This window comes from Trichoderma ghanense (assembly GCF_004382785.1).
Source record: "Trichoderma ghanense strain CCMA-1212 chromosome Unknown scaffold_11, whole genome shotgun sequence".
In the NCBI taxonomy this organism is placed as follows: domain Eukaryota; kingdom Fungi; phylum Ascomycota; class Sordariomycetes; order Hypocreales; family Hypocreaceae; genus Trichoderma; species Trichoderma ghanense.
The window spans coordinates 602,571-618,098 of NW_027395674.1; the positions used below are offsets into that span (position 1 = coordinate 602,571).

The 15,528-nt window shown below is 55.2% G+C and overlaps 5 protein-coding genes across 5 annotated transcripts; 3 read left to right on the forward strand and 2 right to left on the reverse strand.

Annotated features, from left to right (window-relative positions):
- Positions 1-274: 274 nt before the first annotated feature.
- Positions 275-4,573, reverse strand: CCMA1212_008195 (uncharacterized protein; the record flags this gene model as incomplete). Its single annotated transcript, XM_073705339.1, has 3 exons — positions 275-1,319; positions 3,289-4,162; positions 4,216-4,573. 3 exons carry the CDS (start codon positions 4,571-4,573, stop codon positions 275-277), a joined length of 2,277 nt encoding a protein of 758 aa, XP_073556336.1.
- A 239-nt stretch (positions 4,574-4,812) lies between these two features.
- Positions 4,813-5,777, forward strand: CCMA1212_008196 (ATP-dependent Clp protease proteolytic subunit; the record flags this gene model as incomplete). Its single annotated transcript, XM_073705340.1, has 3 exons — positions 4,813-4,944; positions 5,152-5,293; positions 5,347-5,777. 3 exons carry the CDS (start codon positions 4,813-4,815, stop codon positions 5,775-5,777), a joined length of 705 nt encoding a protein of 234 aa, XP_073556333.1.
- Positions 5,778-6,923: 1,146 nt separating this feature from the next.
- On the forward strand, positions 6,924-8,803 carry CCMA1212_008197 (uncharacterized protein; the record flags this gene model as incomplete). Its single annotated transcript, XM_073705341.1, has 2 exons — positions 6,924-7,009; positions 7,075-8,803. The coding sequence occupies 2 exons, from the start codon at positions 6,924-6,926 to the stop codon at positions 8,801-8,803; spliced, it is 1,815 nt and encodes a 604-aa protein (XP_073556334.1).
- Positions 8,804-9,179: 376 nt separating this feature from the next.
- CCMA1212_008198 (Putative lysophosphatidic acid:oleoyl-CoA acyltransferase) lies at positions 9,180-10,214 on the reverse strand (the record flags this gene model as incomplete). Its single annotated transcript, XM_073705342.1, has 2 exons — positions 9,180-10,108; positions 10,184-10,214. 2 exons carry the CDS (start codon positions 10,212-10,214, stop codon positions 9,180-9,182), a joined length of 960 nt encoding a protein of 319 aa, XP_073556337.1.
- A 1,576-nt stretch (positions 10,215-11,790) lies between these two features.
- On the forward strand, positions 11,791-14,999 carry CCMA1212_008199 (Kinesin-like protein; the record flags this gene model as incomplete). The annotated part of the gene is made up of 6 exons (XM_073705343.1): positions 11,791-12,046; positions 12,099-12,229; positions 12,292-12,514; positions 12,980-13,105; positions 13,161-14,878; positions 14,940-14,999. 6 exons carry the CDS (start codon positions 11,791-11,793, stop codon positions 14,997-14,999), a joined length of 2,514 nt encoding a protein of 837 aa, XP_073556338.1.
- Positions 15,000-15,528: the final 529 nt, after the last annotated feature.

The following is a 15,528-nucleotide window of genomic DNA, read 5'->3' on the forward strand; positions in this document are numbered from 1 at the left end:
ACTCTGACTGACGAGGAAGCACAGACTTGGTGTGATTTCAAAGTGATATTCCGATATCATAGGGATCTAACATCCCAAATTTGCTATACAGCAACTCTTCTCTGAGGACATCATCATCAGAGTCAAAACAACAAATCAAAAACTCCCAACTCCAGCCATGCCTCGAACAATGTAGGTATAAGAAACAAGCCAACGCAATGCCAAACCCGCCATAAACCCATCAAGAAAAAGCAAAGCCAACGCCGGAACCCATGCAAGCTCTCCAATCTCTGCTCTACCAGCCATCCCCATACATCATCATTTGGGAACACTCCTCCAGCCTATCCAACCCCTTCTTGATCGCCCTCGTAATCCCATCTATCCGCTCAAACGCAAAAATGTCAAAATGATGACCCTCGACATCCATCACATCGCAAAACATTTCATCATCGTAGTCCCCCCAGCCCAGCATCTCATCCTCGCGATTCAGATCCAACCCCACAATCCGGCCGTCCTTTGTCGGCACGTATTCCTTCGCACGCAGCAACACCACTCTCGGCCGTCGATCGTACAATCTGCCAGGCCACTCGGGCAGCCGCCACTCTCGAATCATGCGCACCGCCTCGGCCATGCACCGCTTGGAACGGATCTGGTTCTGCGTCAGGCCGCTTTCCATCGCTGAGGCCTCGTCGGATGAAGTGTCGTCTTCGCTAGAAACATCGTCGTCGAGCTTGATCTCGCGGATCTTGGGCTCGGCGAATCGTTTGACTGGCGGCCCGGCGGTGGACATGAGAGGCACCGACGCCGACGACTTGCCCGGGTAGATGCTGTCAATCATGAGGATGCCCGTCACCCGCACGACGGCGTCCTCGGCCAGCTGCCGCGCAACCTCCAGGCTCAGCAGCCCGCCCAGGCTCCATCCGCCGAGCATGACGCTGACGGTGCCGTCGTGGTTCCTCGCCCTGGCCGGGAATCCGTCCTCGAGCACCGTCTCGCGGATCCATCGCGCGTAGAGGCGGCCCATCTCGGGCAGGCCGCCGTCAAAGACATGGCCGGTGTAGAAGTGAGGGTTGTGGATGCCGTAGACGTAGCGGCCGAGGACCTCGAGGCAGTGGTAGGCAAAGGTGGTGCCGCCGCCGTCGTGGATGAGGAAGACGGGCGTGTTGAACGAGGGCTTGTCGGGTCGGGCCCAGTCCTCGGGCTGGATCAGCTCGGGGTTGGCGCCGCGCATGATTATCGATAAGAGCTGTGAGGCTGACGTTGAGGCTCTGGCAGCTGTATGATGTATGTGTCGATTAGATGTTGTAATTGGAAGAAGGACAAGTCGACGATGAGGATAGCTGGTAACAACAGTAACAGCAACAACCACAACAAGAGCTAGATCAGATCTGAAAATAAAGACAAGACAAGAAACAAAGCACAGACAGAACCTCGAAAGCCCTGCACAATATCGTTCGGCTTTTCTTCCTTCTTCCCCAGGGACCCCCCAGGAATTTAGCTCGCTTATCAGTGGATCTCGCCGCCGCCGTTGTTGGGGTTCGAATCTCAACGGAAATTCTGCATCAATGCCGCCCCATTGGCCGAGGTAAAGCAAACGAAACAACAAGCAGACAAGCTGTTGCAACCTGTCCGTGACGAGGTCTGTTTTAAAAATAGTCCGGAGGTGAATTGATCATGTGTTTGCTTATTCGGCGGATTTTGTCTGGAGGCAGCGGTACCTGGAGAGGCACGGAGGAGAGGAGGGAGGCGTATTCTTTGGCGCGGTAAGCCGGCGATTTTTCTTGTTCACGGACCAAAGGGAGGAGGCTGTGGTCCGGGACAGATAATATGATATTTGACGTAAAATAATTGGAGTTTTTTTATTTTTATTTTTTTTTTTATGCTTGATGCTGTTTCTGTTTTGTTGGGTCTGGTGCAGCTGACACTTGTCTTACATGCGCGGAGCCAGATGATGTAAATGAAATAAGGTATGAGACAAGGTGGCCGATCAAAGAATGCAGAAGAAGCAACCCATTCAACCAGAGAATGACGAGTCCATCGAGTCCTACAGGGCAGTACAGTATATAAGCAATCGGCCAAACTATTCATCACCTATCCAGGGATCTGGCTTACACAAAGTCAAACAGTCCCTGTGCCTGTGGCGGTGCCTGTGCTCATGACTGCCTCTGGTAAGGTATGGATCGATTACATCCTCATCGGTTTACCTTACAAAAGTATGTGTTGCAAACGGTAATCAACGAACAACCCATGTGCGAATCCCATCGAACTCTGCCCCCTTCATGTGCGAATCTTTCCCGAAAAGAGGTCCTGGATCTCATCATGCCACCGCTGATTGGTTCCAGGGCCTTGTGCATGCATACTTGGCCCGTGAGAATCTACACAACTCCGATGGTTTATCTTTACACATTCGCACAGTCAAGAACTGCGAATATCGACAGCTCATCTTCCATCCGTTATCAACATTCCCTTGCATCACGCCGCATCAAGCAAGGCATCTATCGGAATGCACTCACCACACAACAGAACCTGCAATCTTTAACCCCCATCATGCATGTGGCCCCTATTCCGAGACGCCTCTTCCCTTATGCTGCTTATTCGCTTCTAAATACATACGTATATTCCGTTGCTAGTCCTCGGGATTACGATATGCATGTATTACAAGCGGAATCCTCGCTCAAGCGCACTCCGCGATTCCGGAACCATTGCGGGTGACACGATCCTTCCCCACGGCATCATTGACTACTCGGGAGGGAATCAATAGGCAAAAGACGGGCTGCTCTGCTTACCACCCGTCTTATCTGTGCTACCCCCAGACGGCCTCGCTCCCAAGTCTACTTGTATCCATCACTACACCATAGCATGGAATGAGGGATTCCGATTCCCCAGCTGCAGAGAAGCCGGCGCCTCCGGGGGGTGGAGAAGCGCCGTGAGTGGTTGGAATGGCCAAAGGATGGCTCCTTTGGACGAGAGAATCACCCGTGTGGGTGTCGTGGATCGCCGTCACATGAGATAAAAGGTCACCGAGTGTCAAGACAAGACAGGTACGGAGTACGGAGTAAATAGCTCGGAGTAAGGTAAGGTAGCATCCAGTGCAAGGAGTGAAGTGGTGGCATCGACTTGCGACAATGCTACCCTATCAGTTAACTGCTACCAGGGCACATGCGTGACATCTGTTCTTATTCCAGAATCTTCTCGGACATAGTCGGATGCTTCGTGTCATGATGCTCGTACTGTAATTCGTCTCAAAAGCGTGATATCCAAGGATCCTCGAGGCTTGGCTGCTTCGTCTCGTGGTGATATCAGTCCTACCGCGGAGCGTCTGCACCGGGTTCAGCCAGGTAGCCCTGCAGCCTCCACAGCAGCATGTGCAACCTCATCATGCTCGTGCTCCCCCATTGCTTGAGCACGAATATCTCTCCCTCCCGAAACAGCTCGGCCGACTCCCTCAGCCGCTGCACCTCCTGCTCGCCGAGCAGCCAATAGAGGTTATGCACAACCATCTTCTTTCCGTATTGGGCTCCCTCGATATCCAGCGTCGCGTACTGACGTGCGGCGTCTTTCTTCTCCGGCAGCCAAAGCACGCAACCCCGCAGCTTGACTCCTTCGACATCCTTCCAGCTGGCGCAGGGCTCGATGAACCGGTGCTTGTCCTCGTGTGACTGTACCCTGTTGCCGCGAAGGGCCAGCGCATCAGTTGCCTGTTGACGCATCATCCGCAGCAGCACATCTCCCATGTCCTCCCTCCACACGGCATCCCGACTGTCCGGCGTGACGGCCATGCCGGTTCGGACCGCCAGCAGCACGGAGACGTATTTCTTGTTCTTGCCACCAATCATGTCAACGAGCGACTTGCGGTTTAGCGTGTAGCTCGTGATGGGTGCTCTGCGTGGCCTTCGGGCATCCTTTTCGGAGTCTGCTGTGCCATCTTTGTGGTTGTGGGCTGCCACAGGGGCCGACTTGGGTTTCCCCGTCGAGGCGTTCTCATTCAGCCCGTTGCTGATATCGGGTTGTTCCTCGTCGAGTCGCTTCGTAGGCTGGACATGCTCGAAAGATAACGGGCCAGGAGCCCACCATGCCTTGCCGGTGGTCGGGTGCTGTATCACCTCAAAGTCCTGTAGGAAGTATCGCGGCAAGCTGATTGCGCTGTTGGGGCATTTCCGTATTGGCGTAGCGAGTGCCTGTGCTACTCCCAGTTAGCTTCCTCTCCTCCTAATAGATATGCCGAGCTCGTCATACCAAAGGGGTTGTTCGCCAGCTTCCGTCGAAACCTGCCAAGCGGGGGACCGGGAGCGGCCTTTGCAGTCTTTCGCCTGGCCTGCATCCATGCCGGGTCGAATATCGGCGAGATGGGAAGATCGCCCACGGCCGTCGAGATCGTCTTGGCCTCGGCATCAATCTTCAATGGCTTGCCGTCTGCATCGCGTCCAAGGCCGGCTTCGACCTTCTGTAGCAGGGCCTCCTTCGTCAGAGCGGCCTTATCGTAGGAGTGCCATCGCTTCGCCTGGTAAAGGCTCGATGCCCCAAAGCTGTTCGGGCGGAGCGCCGTGCATCGCTTCATCGCCTGTCGACCGCGTGCCAAAGAATCATGTCGCATGAGTGGAAGATTGCTGTCGTCCGAAGCTGTCTGAAATGCATCCAATGCGATCAATTTTCGAGGTGACGCGATAACGATAAGCCTTACAGTGCCGAGATAATGTGGGGAACAGGCCATAAGGTAGCAAGCATCATGACATCTCCGTCTGCACTTTTGTTGGCAAGCAAGCTCGCGATCTTCTAGCATCTCCCAGCTGTTTTCTGTGATACAACAGCCATTCCTCCCATTCTTCCGCCACAATGTTTCGGTCCAGATTGTTACCACGGCTGCGGGCGCTCCCAGTGCGTCATGCGCGATCGTTTGGCTTCTCCAGCTCCGCCAGCTCCGCCCCGTCGATGAACATCCCCATGCCGTACATCGAGGAGACATCAGTAAGCGGCAGCTTCCGCTCTGTTGCCGTGGACATGGGCTAAAAGGGAGCAGGCAACGGGCAGGAAAACATGTACGCTCCTCTATGGACCCTCTCTTCGGAATGATCAAGCAGCTTACATGCCCAAGGGGACATCTTCTCCAAGTTGCTACAGGTAACTCTCCGTCAGCCATACGACGCTCGTGTTCACAACCTCTAACGAGCCCAGCAACGAATAATATGTCTAAACGGCGAAATCGACGACTACATGTCCGCCTCGATAGTCGCCCAGCTTCTCTGGCTAGAGTCAGACGCTCCCGACAAGCCGATTACAATGTACATTAATTCACCAGGTGGCTCCGTCACATCAGGTGTGTTCCCCTTCTGACATGCGACGCGGTAGCAAAAGTTCATAATGGGATAGGAATGGCGATATACGACACGATGACTTATATCTCGTCTCCCGTCGCGACCGTGTGCATTGGAGGCGCGGCGTCCATGGCAGCCATCCTGCTGGCCGGTGGCGCGGCTGGCCAACGGTGTGCTCTCCCGCACAGCTCCATCATGATCCATCAGCCATTGGGCGGCACCCGAGGGCAGGCATCGGACATTCTGATTTACGCGAACCAGATACAAAAGATACGGGAGCAGTCGAACCAAATCATGCGCTACCACCTGAACAAGGCCAAGGGTTTCGACAAGTATTCCCTGGAAGAGATTAACGATCTGATGGAGAGGGACAAGTATCTGAGCGTGGCGGAGGCACTCGAGCTGGGCGTCATTGACCAGGTGTTCACGGCGAGGAAGGACAGGGACCAGCCAAAGAAGGAGGAGGAGGAGGAGAGGAAATACTGAGGGTGCAGTCCGTCCTGGTTGAGCAATGAAATCGGCCTTGGGATGCGCTGGCTCAGCCGGTACCGTTGGTGAGGTAGCAACGGCTTGTAACTGTTATGAATAAAGGTCCTGAAGCGTCATGAGGAATGGCGAATAGCTGCAGTGCTGAAACTGTAGACTGCTGATGAATACTGCTTTGTCAATTGGCAATGGAGTTTGCATATAAGTGATACTTGGCTGCGCTCCCTTGCTGAGTTCCTCGAGACATCCTGAGCCGATGTCGGCGCATCGCAAGCTGGACATCTCCACTGGCAGCTTGGTCAAGTGGGACAGCTTCATGAGGCCTCTTGGATGCATCTCTTCTCTGAATCTTGGAGGATCTTATAGCTGCCAAGTTGATTGTCCATCTTCATTACTTTGGATTTGTTTACTTTTCACAGAATGAATAAAGAATGCTTCACGTAAAGCGTCTCGTCTTAGGTGTCAATATTACTACATAGTACTTCATGACTCTCCCCAGTAAGACACCAGATAGATGCACGAAATCCGACCATCTGCCTCTAGCAGGGGATCCGCCCTCTATAACCTCCTCCTCCAGCCAATCAAAATGCCCCCAATTCGATGCTTCTCCAGGGCCCAAGAGCGGGGCATCAATTTTTCCCGGCTTGCGATCTCTGGAAATTCTTAGTGGGAAGCTTTTTGGCTTGGGAGCAGCTCAGATCACAGGGAAGATCACAGGGACAGAGCGCACAAGATCGGAGCCTCACGTCAGCCATTGCGGTCCGACTGTTTTGTCTCTGCACTTGAGCCTTGCAAAGAGTCACACGGGCTGCAACTTGGACTTGCTTCGACATCTCGAGAGTTGATTTTTCGAGATTGACGAGAGAGAGAGAGAGATTGGGAGTCATTGAGTCAGTGATAGGTACGTCAGTGTGGGCTGGGAGAAGCCTTTGCCCCAGTATCCACGATCCCGTGGTTGTCCTCTCCCTCTTCCTGTGCAGAGCTTCTTTGGAGAGACGATGCTGCTTCATGCAGTTGCTCAGAGTCAATTGAGTCGATTGCTTTGACATCTTCCCTTTCCCAAACGTGGGAAGCCCATTCGCCCAGCATCCATCTGATCTGACACCTGCTCCGATACAGGAACCAATCCTGTGCAACATCGTCACGATGCTGTCCCGAACGCTGCTCAGAACCCCGTCAAGGGCTCTGAATGCCCTCTCAAGAGCCAGCCCGCTCTCTACAAGAAACCAGACGTAAGGCCCCAGCTCACCTACAGCACCAACGAACCGACGCGCACAGCTGCTAACCAGCCATCCAGCCGCCTGCTGTCAACCTCATCCGCCCGACATGCCGACGACAAGCTCAACAAGGTCTCGGCCAACATCACACAGCCAAAGTCGCAGGGCGCCTCGCAGGCCATGCTCTACGCCACCGGCCTCACAGACGCCGACCTCAGCAAGGCCCAGGTCGGCATCTCGTCCGTCTGGTACGAGGGCAACCCCTGCAACATGCACCTGATGGACCTGTCGGGCCTCGTCCGCGAGTCCGTGGCCAAGGCCGGCCTGGTCCCCTACCGATTCAACACCATTGGCGTCAGTGACGGCATCTCCATGGGCACCACCGGCATGCGCTACTCGCTGCAGAGCAGAGAGATCATCGCCGACAGCATCGAGACGGTCATGAACGGGCAGTGGTACGACGCCAACGTCAGCTTGCCCGGCTGCGACAAGAACATGCCCGGCGTCGCCATCGCCATGGGCCGCGTCAACCGCCCCAGCATCATGGTCTACGGCGGCACCATCAAGCCCGGCTGCACGCGGGCCGGCGACCCCATCGACATTGTCTCGGCCTTCCAGGCCTACGGCCAGTACATCTCGGGCGAGATCACCGAGGAGCAGCGCTACGACATCATCCGCCACGCGTGCCCCGGCAGCGGCGCCTGCGGCGGCATGTACACGGCCAACACCATGGCCACGGCCCTCGAGACCATGGGCCTGACCCTGCCCGGCAGCAGCAGCAGCCCTGCCGAGGACCCGCGGAAGAAGGCCGAGTGCGAGAGCGTCGGCGCCGCCATCCGGAACCTCCTCAAGGAGGACATCCGCCCGCGCGACATCCTGACCCGCCAGGCCTTTGAGAACGCCATGATCGTCACCACCATCCTGGGAGGCAGCACCAACGCCGTCCTGCACCTGATTGCCATTGCCGACTCCGTCGGTGTCAAGCTCACCATTGACGACTTCCAGGCCGTCTCGGACCGCATCCCCTTCCTTGCCGACCTGAAGCCTTCCGGCAAGTACGTCATGGCCGACATGCACAAGATCGGCGGCACCCCCGGCCTGCTCAAGTACCTCCTCAAGGAGGGCCTCATCGACGGCTCCGGCATCACCGTCACCGGCAAGACGATGAAGGAGAACGTCGAGAGCGCCCCCGACTTCCCCGCCGACCAGGACATCATCCGCCCTCTCACCAACCCCATCAAGCCCACGGGCCACATCCAGATCATGCGCGGCTCCCTGGCCCCGGGAGGCTGCGTCGGCAAGATCACCGGCAAGGAGGGCCTCCGTTTCGTCGGCAAGGCCCGCTGCTACGACGCCGAATCCGACTTCATCGACAGCCTGGAGAAGGGCGAGATCAAGAAGGGCGAAAAGACCGTCGTCATCATCCGCTACGACGGCCCCAAGGGCGGCCCCGGCATGCCCGAGATGCTGAAGCCTTCGTCCGCCATCATGGGCGCCGGCCTGGGCAAGGACGTGGCGCTGCTGACGGACGGCCGCTTCTCGGGCGGTTCGCACGGCTTCATCATCGGACACATTGTCCCCGAGGCCATGGAGGGCGGGCCCATTGCGCTCGTCAAGGACGGCGACGAGATCACCATTGACGCCGAGAAGCGCATCGTCGATCTTGAGATTTCGGAGGAGGAGATGGAGAAGCGGAGGAAGGCGTGGAAGGCGCCCCAGCCGAGATACACAAAGGGCACGCTGGCCAAGTATGCCAAGCTGGTGAGCAATGCTAGCACGGGATGCGTCACTGATGGTGCGCTTGCGTAAACGGAGTGATGAAATAGTTTGTCAAAAAGGGGGTTCTGTTGTTTGTGGGAATACAAGATGTTTTGCGCATGAGGAGTTTTGCTTGGATATCCGGATGGATTGGCCTCACAAGGCCGAGTACTTTTCGTTCCTATGTAACATGTCAAAAGAGGTCCTGATACAATCGCGTTGGCACATGCCCATGCTTTTGGTGATTCATATGACCGACATAACACAGCCCAAGATATGTGACAAAGGGGCTTCATCCGATTCCTGCTATAACGCGTCCTGTCTCGTACAGAGTGCATGACGATGCAAATACATGATACAGTGTACAGTTCCTGGATAACCTACAAAAACTCTGGCCCAGCCGCATGTTCCCCATCCCGGTGAACGCCTATTTTCCACTCCACGCCTTCACAAACGCAGCCTTATCCTTCATCGTCAAGCCCACCCTCTTCACCCTACTCAACCTCGCCAGCGCCTCCCCTATCCAATCCAGCACCTTCTGCTCTTCGCTGCTGATTCCCCCACTAGCTCCACCCCGATACGTCAACTCGCTCGATCCAGCGCCGGCAGAACTTGACGCAGCCTTGTTCGTTTGCCCCTCGGCAATGCGCACGCGGATACACGTCGTCGGCCGAGAGAGCAGCGTCCACAGGAATCGAATCCACTGTCCGGGAAGAGGGGTCGTGACTTCGGAGGGCGTGTAGCGGAGACTAACGGGGAAGATGTGGACGTCGGGGGGAGTCTGAAGGATGCTTGGGCTGAAGGGCAAAATGGCCTTGCCGTTGGTGGTGCCGCATTCGGGGAACACGGCGATGACGCGGTTCGGATATTGCTTGATGAGGTCTTTCAGGTCGACCAGGTTTGCGCCTTCGGGGGGTCCAGTGTTGACCGGTGCGAGCGCCATCATTATGGCAGACAGCAGTCCTATCTTGCGTACTTTGCGCTCCCCGGGATACGAAACGGTAAAGACGGGGTCGAATATCGCGGCGAGATAGACGGCGTCAATCGGACTCGTAAAGTTGGCGGCAATGACGGAGCCGGGATGGGGCACCCGCTCGCGCGGCTGCTCGGAGAGGGTGCCGCGCTTGACGCCGTCGAGCTGGAGGTCGATCCACCAGATGCCCGGGATGGCCATGAGGCCCCAGAGGGCGATCTTGCGGGCGAAGACGGGCAGCGGGAGCGGGTGGAAGAGGAGGAAGTAGCCGAGGGCGTAGGTGAGGAAGATGGGGAGGCGGACGAGGAAGAGGAGGGCGTGGGTGAGGGTCGAGAGGGGGGAGCTGGTGGAGGAGACGGGGAGGAAGGGCGCGATGCCGGTTGCTTTTTGGGGTATAAGTCAGTCTGTCTTTCTTGCGCGTGGAAGATGGAAGGGAGAGGGAGTAGGGGGGTTTTCACCTCTGTCGCGGAACTGGCTGTATTTCTCCATGGTGAGGGACGAGTTTTGCTTCTTTGTGTTGGCGCCGTCTGATGCTGCGTGGAGATGGGCGTCGTGGTTTGGATATCGAGGTTTGTATGGAACAGCGTGGCGTTACCGAGACATTGAAGACGACGGGGGTTTTCTCCCCTCTGTACTTGGCAAAAGAAGAGAGAGTCACCACAGAGGGGGGCACAAAGAGAAGGAGATCTCCTGGAGAGGTACTGCAGCGGTAGAAGATGTTTTGTGTGGAACTGGGTAAGCTGCTTGGGGAGAGGTCTCCATAACTTGGGGTTGACTTGTGATGGTTGGAGGTGGGATTACCTCAGCAGCGCTGCTTTTAGGACAAACCAGTGGGGGGGTGTTTGTGTGTGGTTTTTGAAGACAAGCAACAATATGTCCTGATTGAGACATCTCCGGTAACTGAATCAGTAGATCATTTGTGTCGAGAGTATAGATGTCATTGAAATTCTACAATGCATTATGCGCTCTTGGACGGGGAAATATGAGCCACTGAGCCACCAAAATGTGGCACCAGAAGTGCCTTTCAAAGGTACTGCTGCCACGGACACATCACACGGCGATTCTTCAAAGCAGCGTATAGTCACCCAATGATCCAAGGATATGACTGCGTGCCCTCGTCGACTTGTCTCGATATCAATATCTATCGAATGATATAGGACTGAGCATTATAAATCCACAAATCCACAGGAACGACATGCTGCTGGCATGTGACAATCGTCATCTCCCTTGAAGCGGCGGCAGCACTAGGCCTCTTCAGACAAGTCGAGCCCGGGATTTGGTGCGGCATGAGAACCAGCTTGAGCTTGGCAGACGGTACACGTCATGACTTGACATGTGAAATGAGCAGATGGGAAATGGTGTAGTAGTAGTAAGCTGTCGATTGGTGAGAAGAGGTAACTGCTTTAATCACAGCCCTCTTGCACCAAAACTACTTTGTATCTTACTCCGAATCGGAGATGGATGCATGTATCGTACCTAGGACGCACAAGAAGGCAGCAGTGTACTAACAGAACAAGACTTTGTAGCTTCTCGATCATCTTTGTTCTATTTAAGCGTGATTCGCGTTCGCAAATGCGATGCTCCCCAATCACCTAAATCAATACTAATTGTCCGTCTGCACAACTGATGACATGGCAGCATGATTGACAAAAGTAGCAGTGTAAAGGCTGCGCCACGTCTCCAACTCCAGCCACACCTCAGCCACCGTTGCCCGGCCCACGGCTCCTACTAAAACAAACGGAATAATCAATGCCTTGACCTTCTCCACACTGATACCACAAAGGTACCTTGATTCGCAGGTCAGCAGCTGGCGCCTCCATCCACATCAACTGCAAGGTCAACAAACGAGACAGGGGACGACTTCGAGGTGCCTCTCGCTCTCTTGGGCTCCTTTCCTTGCATCATTGTTCGAAATATTCCCACCTTGTCGCGCACCAGCTTCGACCTGACGGGGCGCTGCTCCAGTTCCGACGCGACCTCCCGACCTTTCGGCTTCTTTGTTTATTTTTTTTCCCTCCTCCTATGGTTCAAGACACGACGATTTTCATTTCGGGCATTTCTTACAATGGAAGCTACAGAGAACCAGGTTCGCGATGCCGCAGAGCCAAAGCCACCGCCGCAGAGCAGAGCGCCAGATGCTGACCGCGCGCCTCAGCAGCCCACGCGGCCGTCGAAAATCAGTCGCTTGCCGGGGCCGACGACGACGGTGCATGGCGGAGGACTGACCGAATGGAGCGAGTCGCAACAGAATGCTCGATCCCAGTCCTCGATCCCCGCGCCGCCTTCCACGCGGGGGCTCAAGCGCGAGCTCCCACAGTCTGGTGCGAACGAGGGATGCGCTTCACCGTGTCGCGATATGCTAACGTCTGCCAGCCGTTCAATCCGAGGCCAAGCGAAGGCCCCTCTCCGAACGTGCGCTCGACTACCCGTCCAAGATTTCGACTCCCGGGCCTCGAATACCCCGATCCGCGGTCAAGGGCCAGACCCTGGCCAGTATCTCCCAAGTGAGACCTCCCGAATCGAAGGGTGAAACGAGTCGGTTCGATGGCTAATATTCGTGCCATAGCTCAAGCAACCCCGACCCGTCTCCTCCACCTTCAGCTCTTCCGTCACCAGCAGCTTCGCAAGGAGCTTTGGCCCCGAACGAACCGGCGTCGCAGAAAAGCCGTCAATCTCCAGACCAGTCACGCGAGCCAGCCACGCGAGATCGAAGAGCCAGGCACCGTCACGGCCACGTACGGCGCAGGGCTCTCGAGAGGAGGAGGACCAAGATGAGACGGAAAACAACGGTATGACCGCCTCCGAACAGCTCACCAGCATGACTTTCAGCGCGCTTTCCAACCGCAAGATAAGAACTGCAAAGTCTTCATCGACACTCTCCTCTACAAGAGACAGCTCCCTGACGACGAGATTTCACAAGCTCTGTCTCGAGGATGCCAGCTCCACTCACAACACACGTCAAGTGACAAACCTGCTTTCAGACACTACATTTGCTTTGAACAACATCACCGTCCACCGTCCCGGCAATGAAAAGAGAAGCAGCAAGGAACCTTCATCCGCTTTGGTGACCGTCAAGGGAACCTAGGAAGGCCCCTCCATGACACCAAGCGATAAGCAGGTGAAGCGCCAGGTTGAAAAGCTTCAAGGATGCATCACTCTCTTCAAGGCCAATTCTCCCACAAAGTCCCCCACCAAGTCACCAACACGCTATAACAGTTTCTTAACGAAGGATTCTAACCTTACTGGGTTTGTAGCCTTTGATGTCGATGGTCGAGTCGGCGACATTGAGTCGCAGTTTAAAGAACTGAAAGCCATGGTGGACACAACGCTGCTGGACAGGAAAGGCATGGACGATGCCCTGGAGCTGGCCAAGAAACGAGGTATGAACAAGTTGATTTTCTCGACAGATGACCGCAGGACTGACATGTGTTTCAGTGTCCGAGTTGGAAAGCGACAAGTCAAGGCTGGAGAGCAAGGCCGAAGTGTTACGATCGGACCTCGATGCTTCCAGGGAGGAAGGGCGCAAGTTCAAACATGATTTGGAGAAGCTTGAATGGGACCACTCCCGGCAAATTGACGATCTCACCAGAAAGCACCAGGCCGAGATAGACGAGCTCTCGCGGAAGCACCGCACAGCAATGGACGAGCTCACCCGCGAGCTTGAACGGTTAAAGACACAGGAAGCGAACGAGCATCAGCAGCAGGTTGAAGCTTTGAAGCGGCGGCATCAGCAGGAGTTGGAAGATGAACAGAAGAAGCGAGAACAAGAGATTCAAACCCTACGGAGCCAGATGGGCAACGACAAGCAGGAGGTGGAAATTGTTCTGCAAAAGAAAGACCGAGAGTTGCAGGAAATTCGTTCAGTGGCAGAAGGGCTGCGGTCAGATGTCCAGCGTGAGAAGACTCTTACCGGCAGCTTGCAGACGAGCATTTCCGAGCTCTCAGCCTCGAACACAACGCTGGAAGCAAAGATCAACTCTCTGCGGTCCCAGGTCGAATTTCTCGAGTCCGACACCAAGGCACAGTCCAATGCGTTCACGGCCATGGAAACCAGGCTTCAAGATGCGCTCCGCATCGCCGAAGAAGCACGGCAGAAGCTCATCAAGGAGGAAACCGAGCGCCGCGTCCTCTTCAACAAGTATCAGGAGCTCAAGGGAAACATTCGCGTCATGTGCCGAGTTCGACCGCCTCTTGGAAACGCCGAGGGCCAGGTGGCCCAGCTTTCCTACCCCGACGACAAGACCTCGACCGAGATTATGGTTGCCGGACCAGAGGAAAAGTCCAGCCTTGGAATTGTGCAGAGAAAGAATTATCCATTCGAGTTTGACCGGGTGTTTACGCCCGAGGTCCAGAACAGCGAGATCTTTGACGAGATATCCCAGCTGGTGCAAAGCGCGCTCGACGGCTATAACGTGTGCATCTTTTGTTATGGCCAGACCGGGTCGGGAAAGACGTACACCATGTCATCACCAGATGGAATGATTCCGCGAGCGACGCACATGATTTACGACACGGTGACCAAGCTCAAGGAGAAGTCTTGGGAGTACACCATGGAGGGCTCCTTTGTCGAGGTGTACAATGAGGAGCTGAACGATCTCCTGACGCCCAGTGAACGCACTGCGGAAGGACGGCTCATGAAGAAACTGGAGATTCGGCATGATGAAGCCCGGAAGCAGACATCCATCCTAGGCTGCAAGTCTGTTCGGCTCAACTCTGCCGATACGGTGGAATTGATGCTGGAAGAAGCGCAGAGGAATCGGTCCGTGGCGGCCACCAAGGCCAACGAACGATCTTCGCGATCTCACAGCGTCTTCATTCTGAAGCTCATCGGCGAGAACTCGGCGACGGGTGAGCGGTGCGAGGGCACTCTGAACCTGGTCGACCTGGCAGGATCAGAGCGTCTGAAGCACTCGCAGGTCGAGGGCGACAGGATGAAGGAGACGCAGAACATCAACAAGAGTCTGAGCTGTCTCGGAGACGTGATTGAAGCGCTGGGCAGGGGCTCGGGCCATATTCCATATCGAAACTCCAAGCTGACGCACCTGCTGCAGTACAGCCTGGGCGGAAACAGCAAAACGCTCATGTTTGTCATGGTGTCGCCGTTGGAGACGCATCTGAAGGAGACCCTGACAAGCTTGAGGTTCGCTACCAAGGTGAGCCTTTCCATCTTTGTTGATCCAGGCAACGTAGAATGCTTGACTAACGATGACTCAGGTACACAACACGCATATCGGCACAGCAAGAGCAACCAAGAAGATCAAGGCAGACTCATGATAGGGCCGCCCGGGCAAGGGACGTTGTTTTATTCAGCGAGGGAGGTATCGCGTTTGGACTTTTGTATTTTGCATTTGGCCTTGTGGGAGTTTACATCTATTTCCATGGTTCGGGGCGTGGTTTTGGCTTATGAGGGACGGCTTGTGACGAACTGATATCAAAACGGAGGAGTAGATATGCATTAAGGGCAATTGGCTTCCATGGACGGTTGATGCGGTTGATACCATTTCACGCCATCTGCGGTAAAGCTGCTGATCAGAGATGGGACTAATTCCTGTGTGAAGCCTTTCTCCTTGTTTCCTCAGGCCATTGAGGCGTCAACTGTGATCGACACGGAGCAGTGCAGTACTGTACCTCTAGAGGCAGTAGCAGTAGCTGAGCAAGCTGAGGTAAGCGAGGCAGCACTTCTATGATGCAATGCTCACCGAAGCGAGAACGACCAAAAAGGGCAACAAGGCGGAGTGCGGAGATGGACTCCTATCGAATGTTTGTTTCGATCTCTGATCCCTTCTGCCATTGTGATTGATTT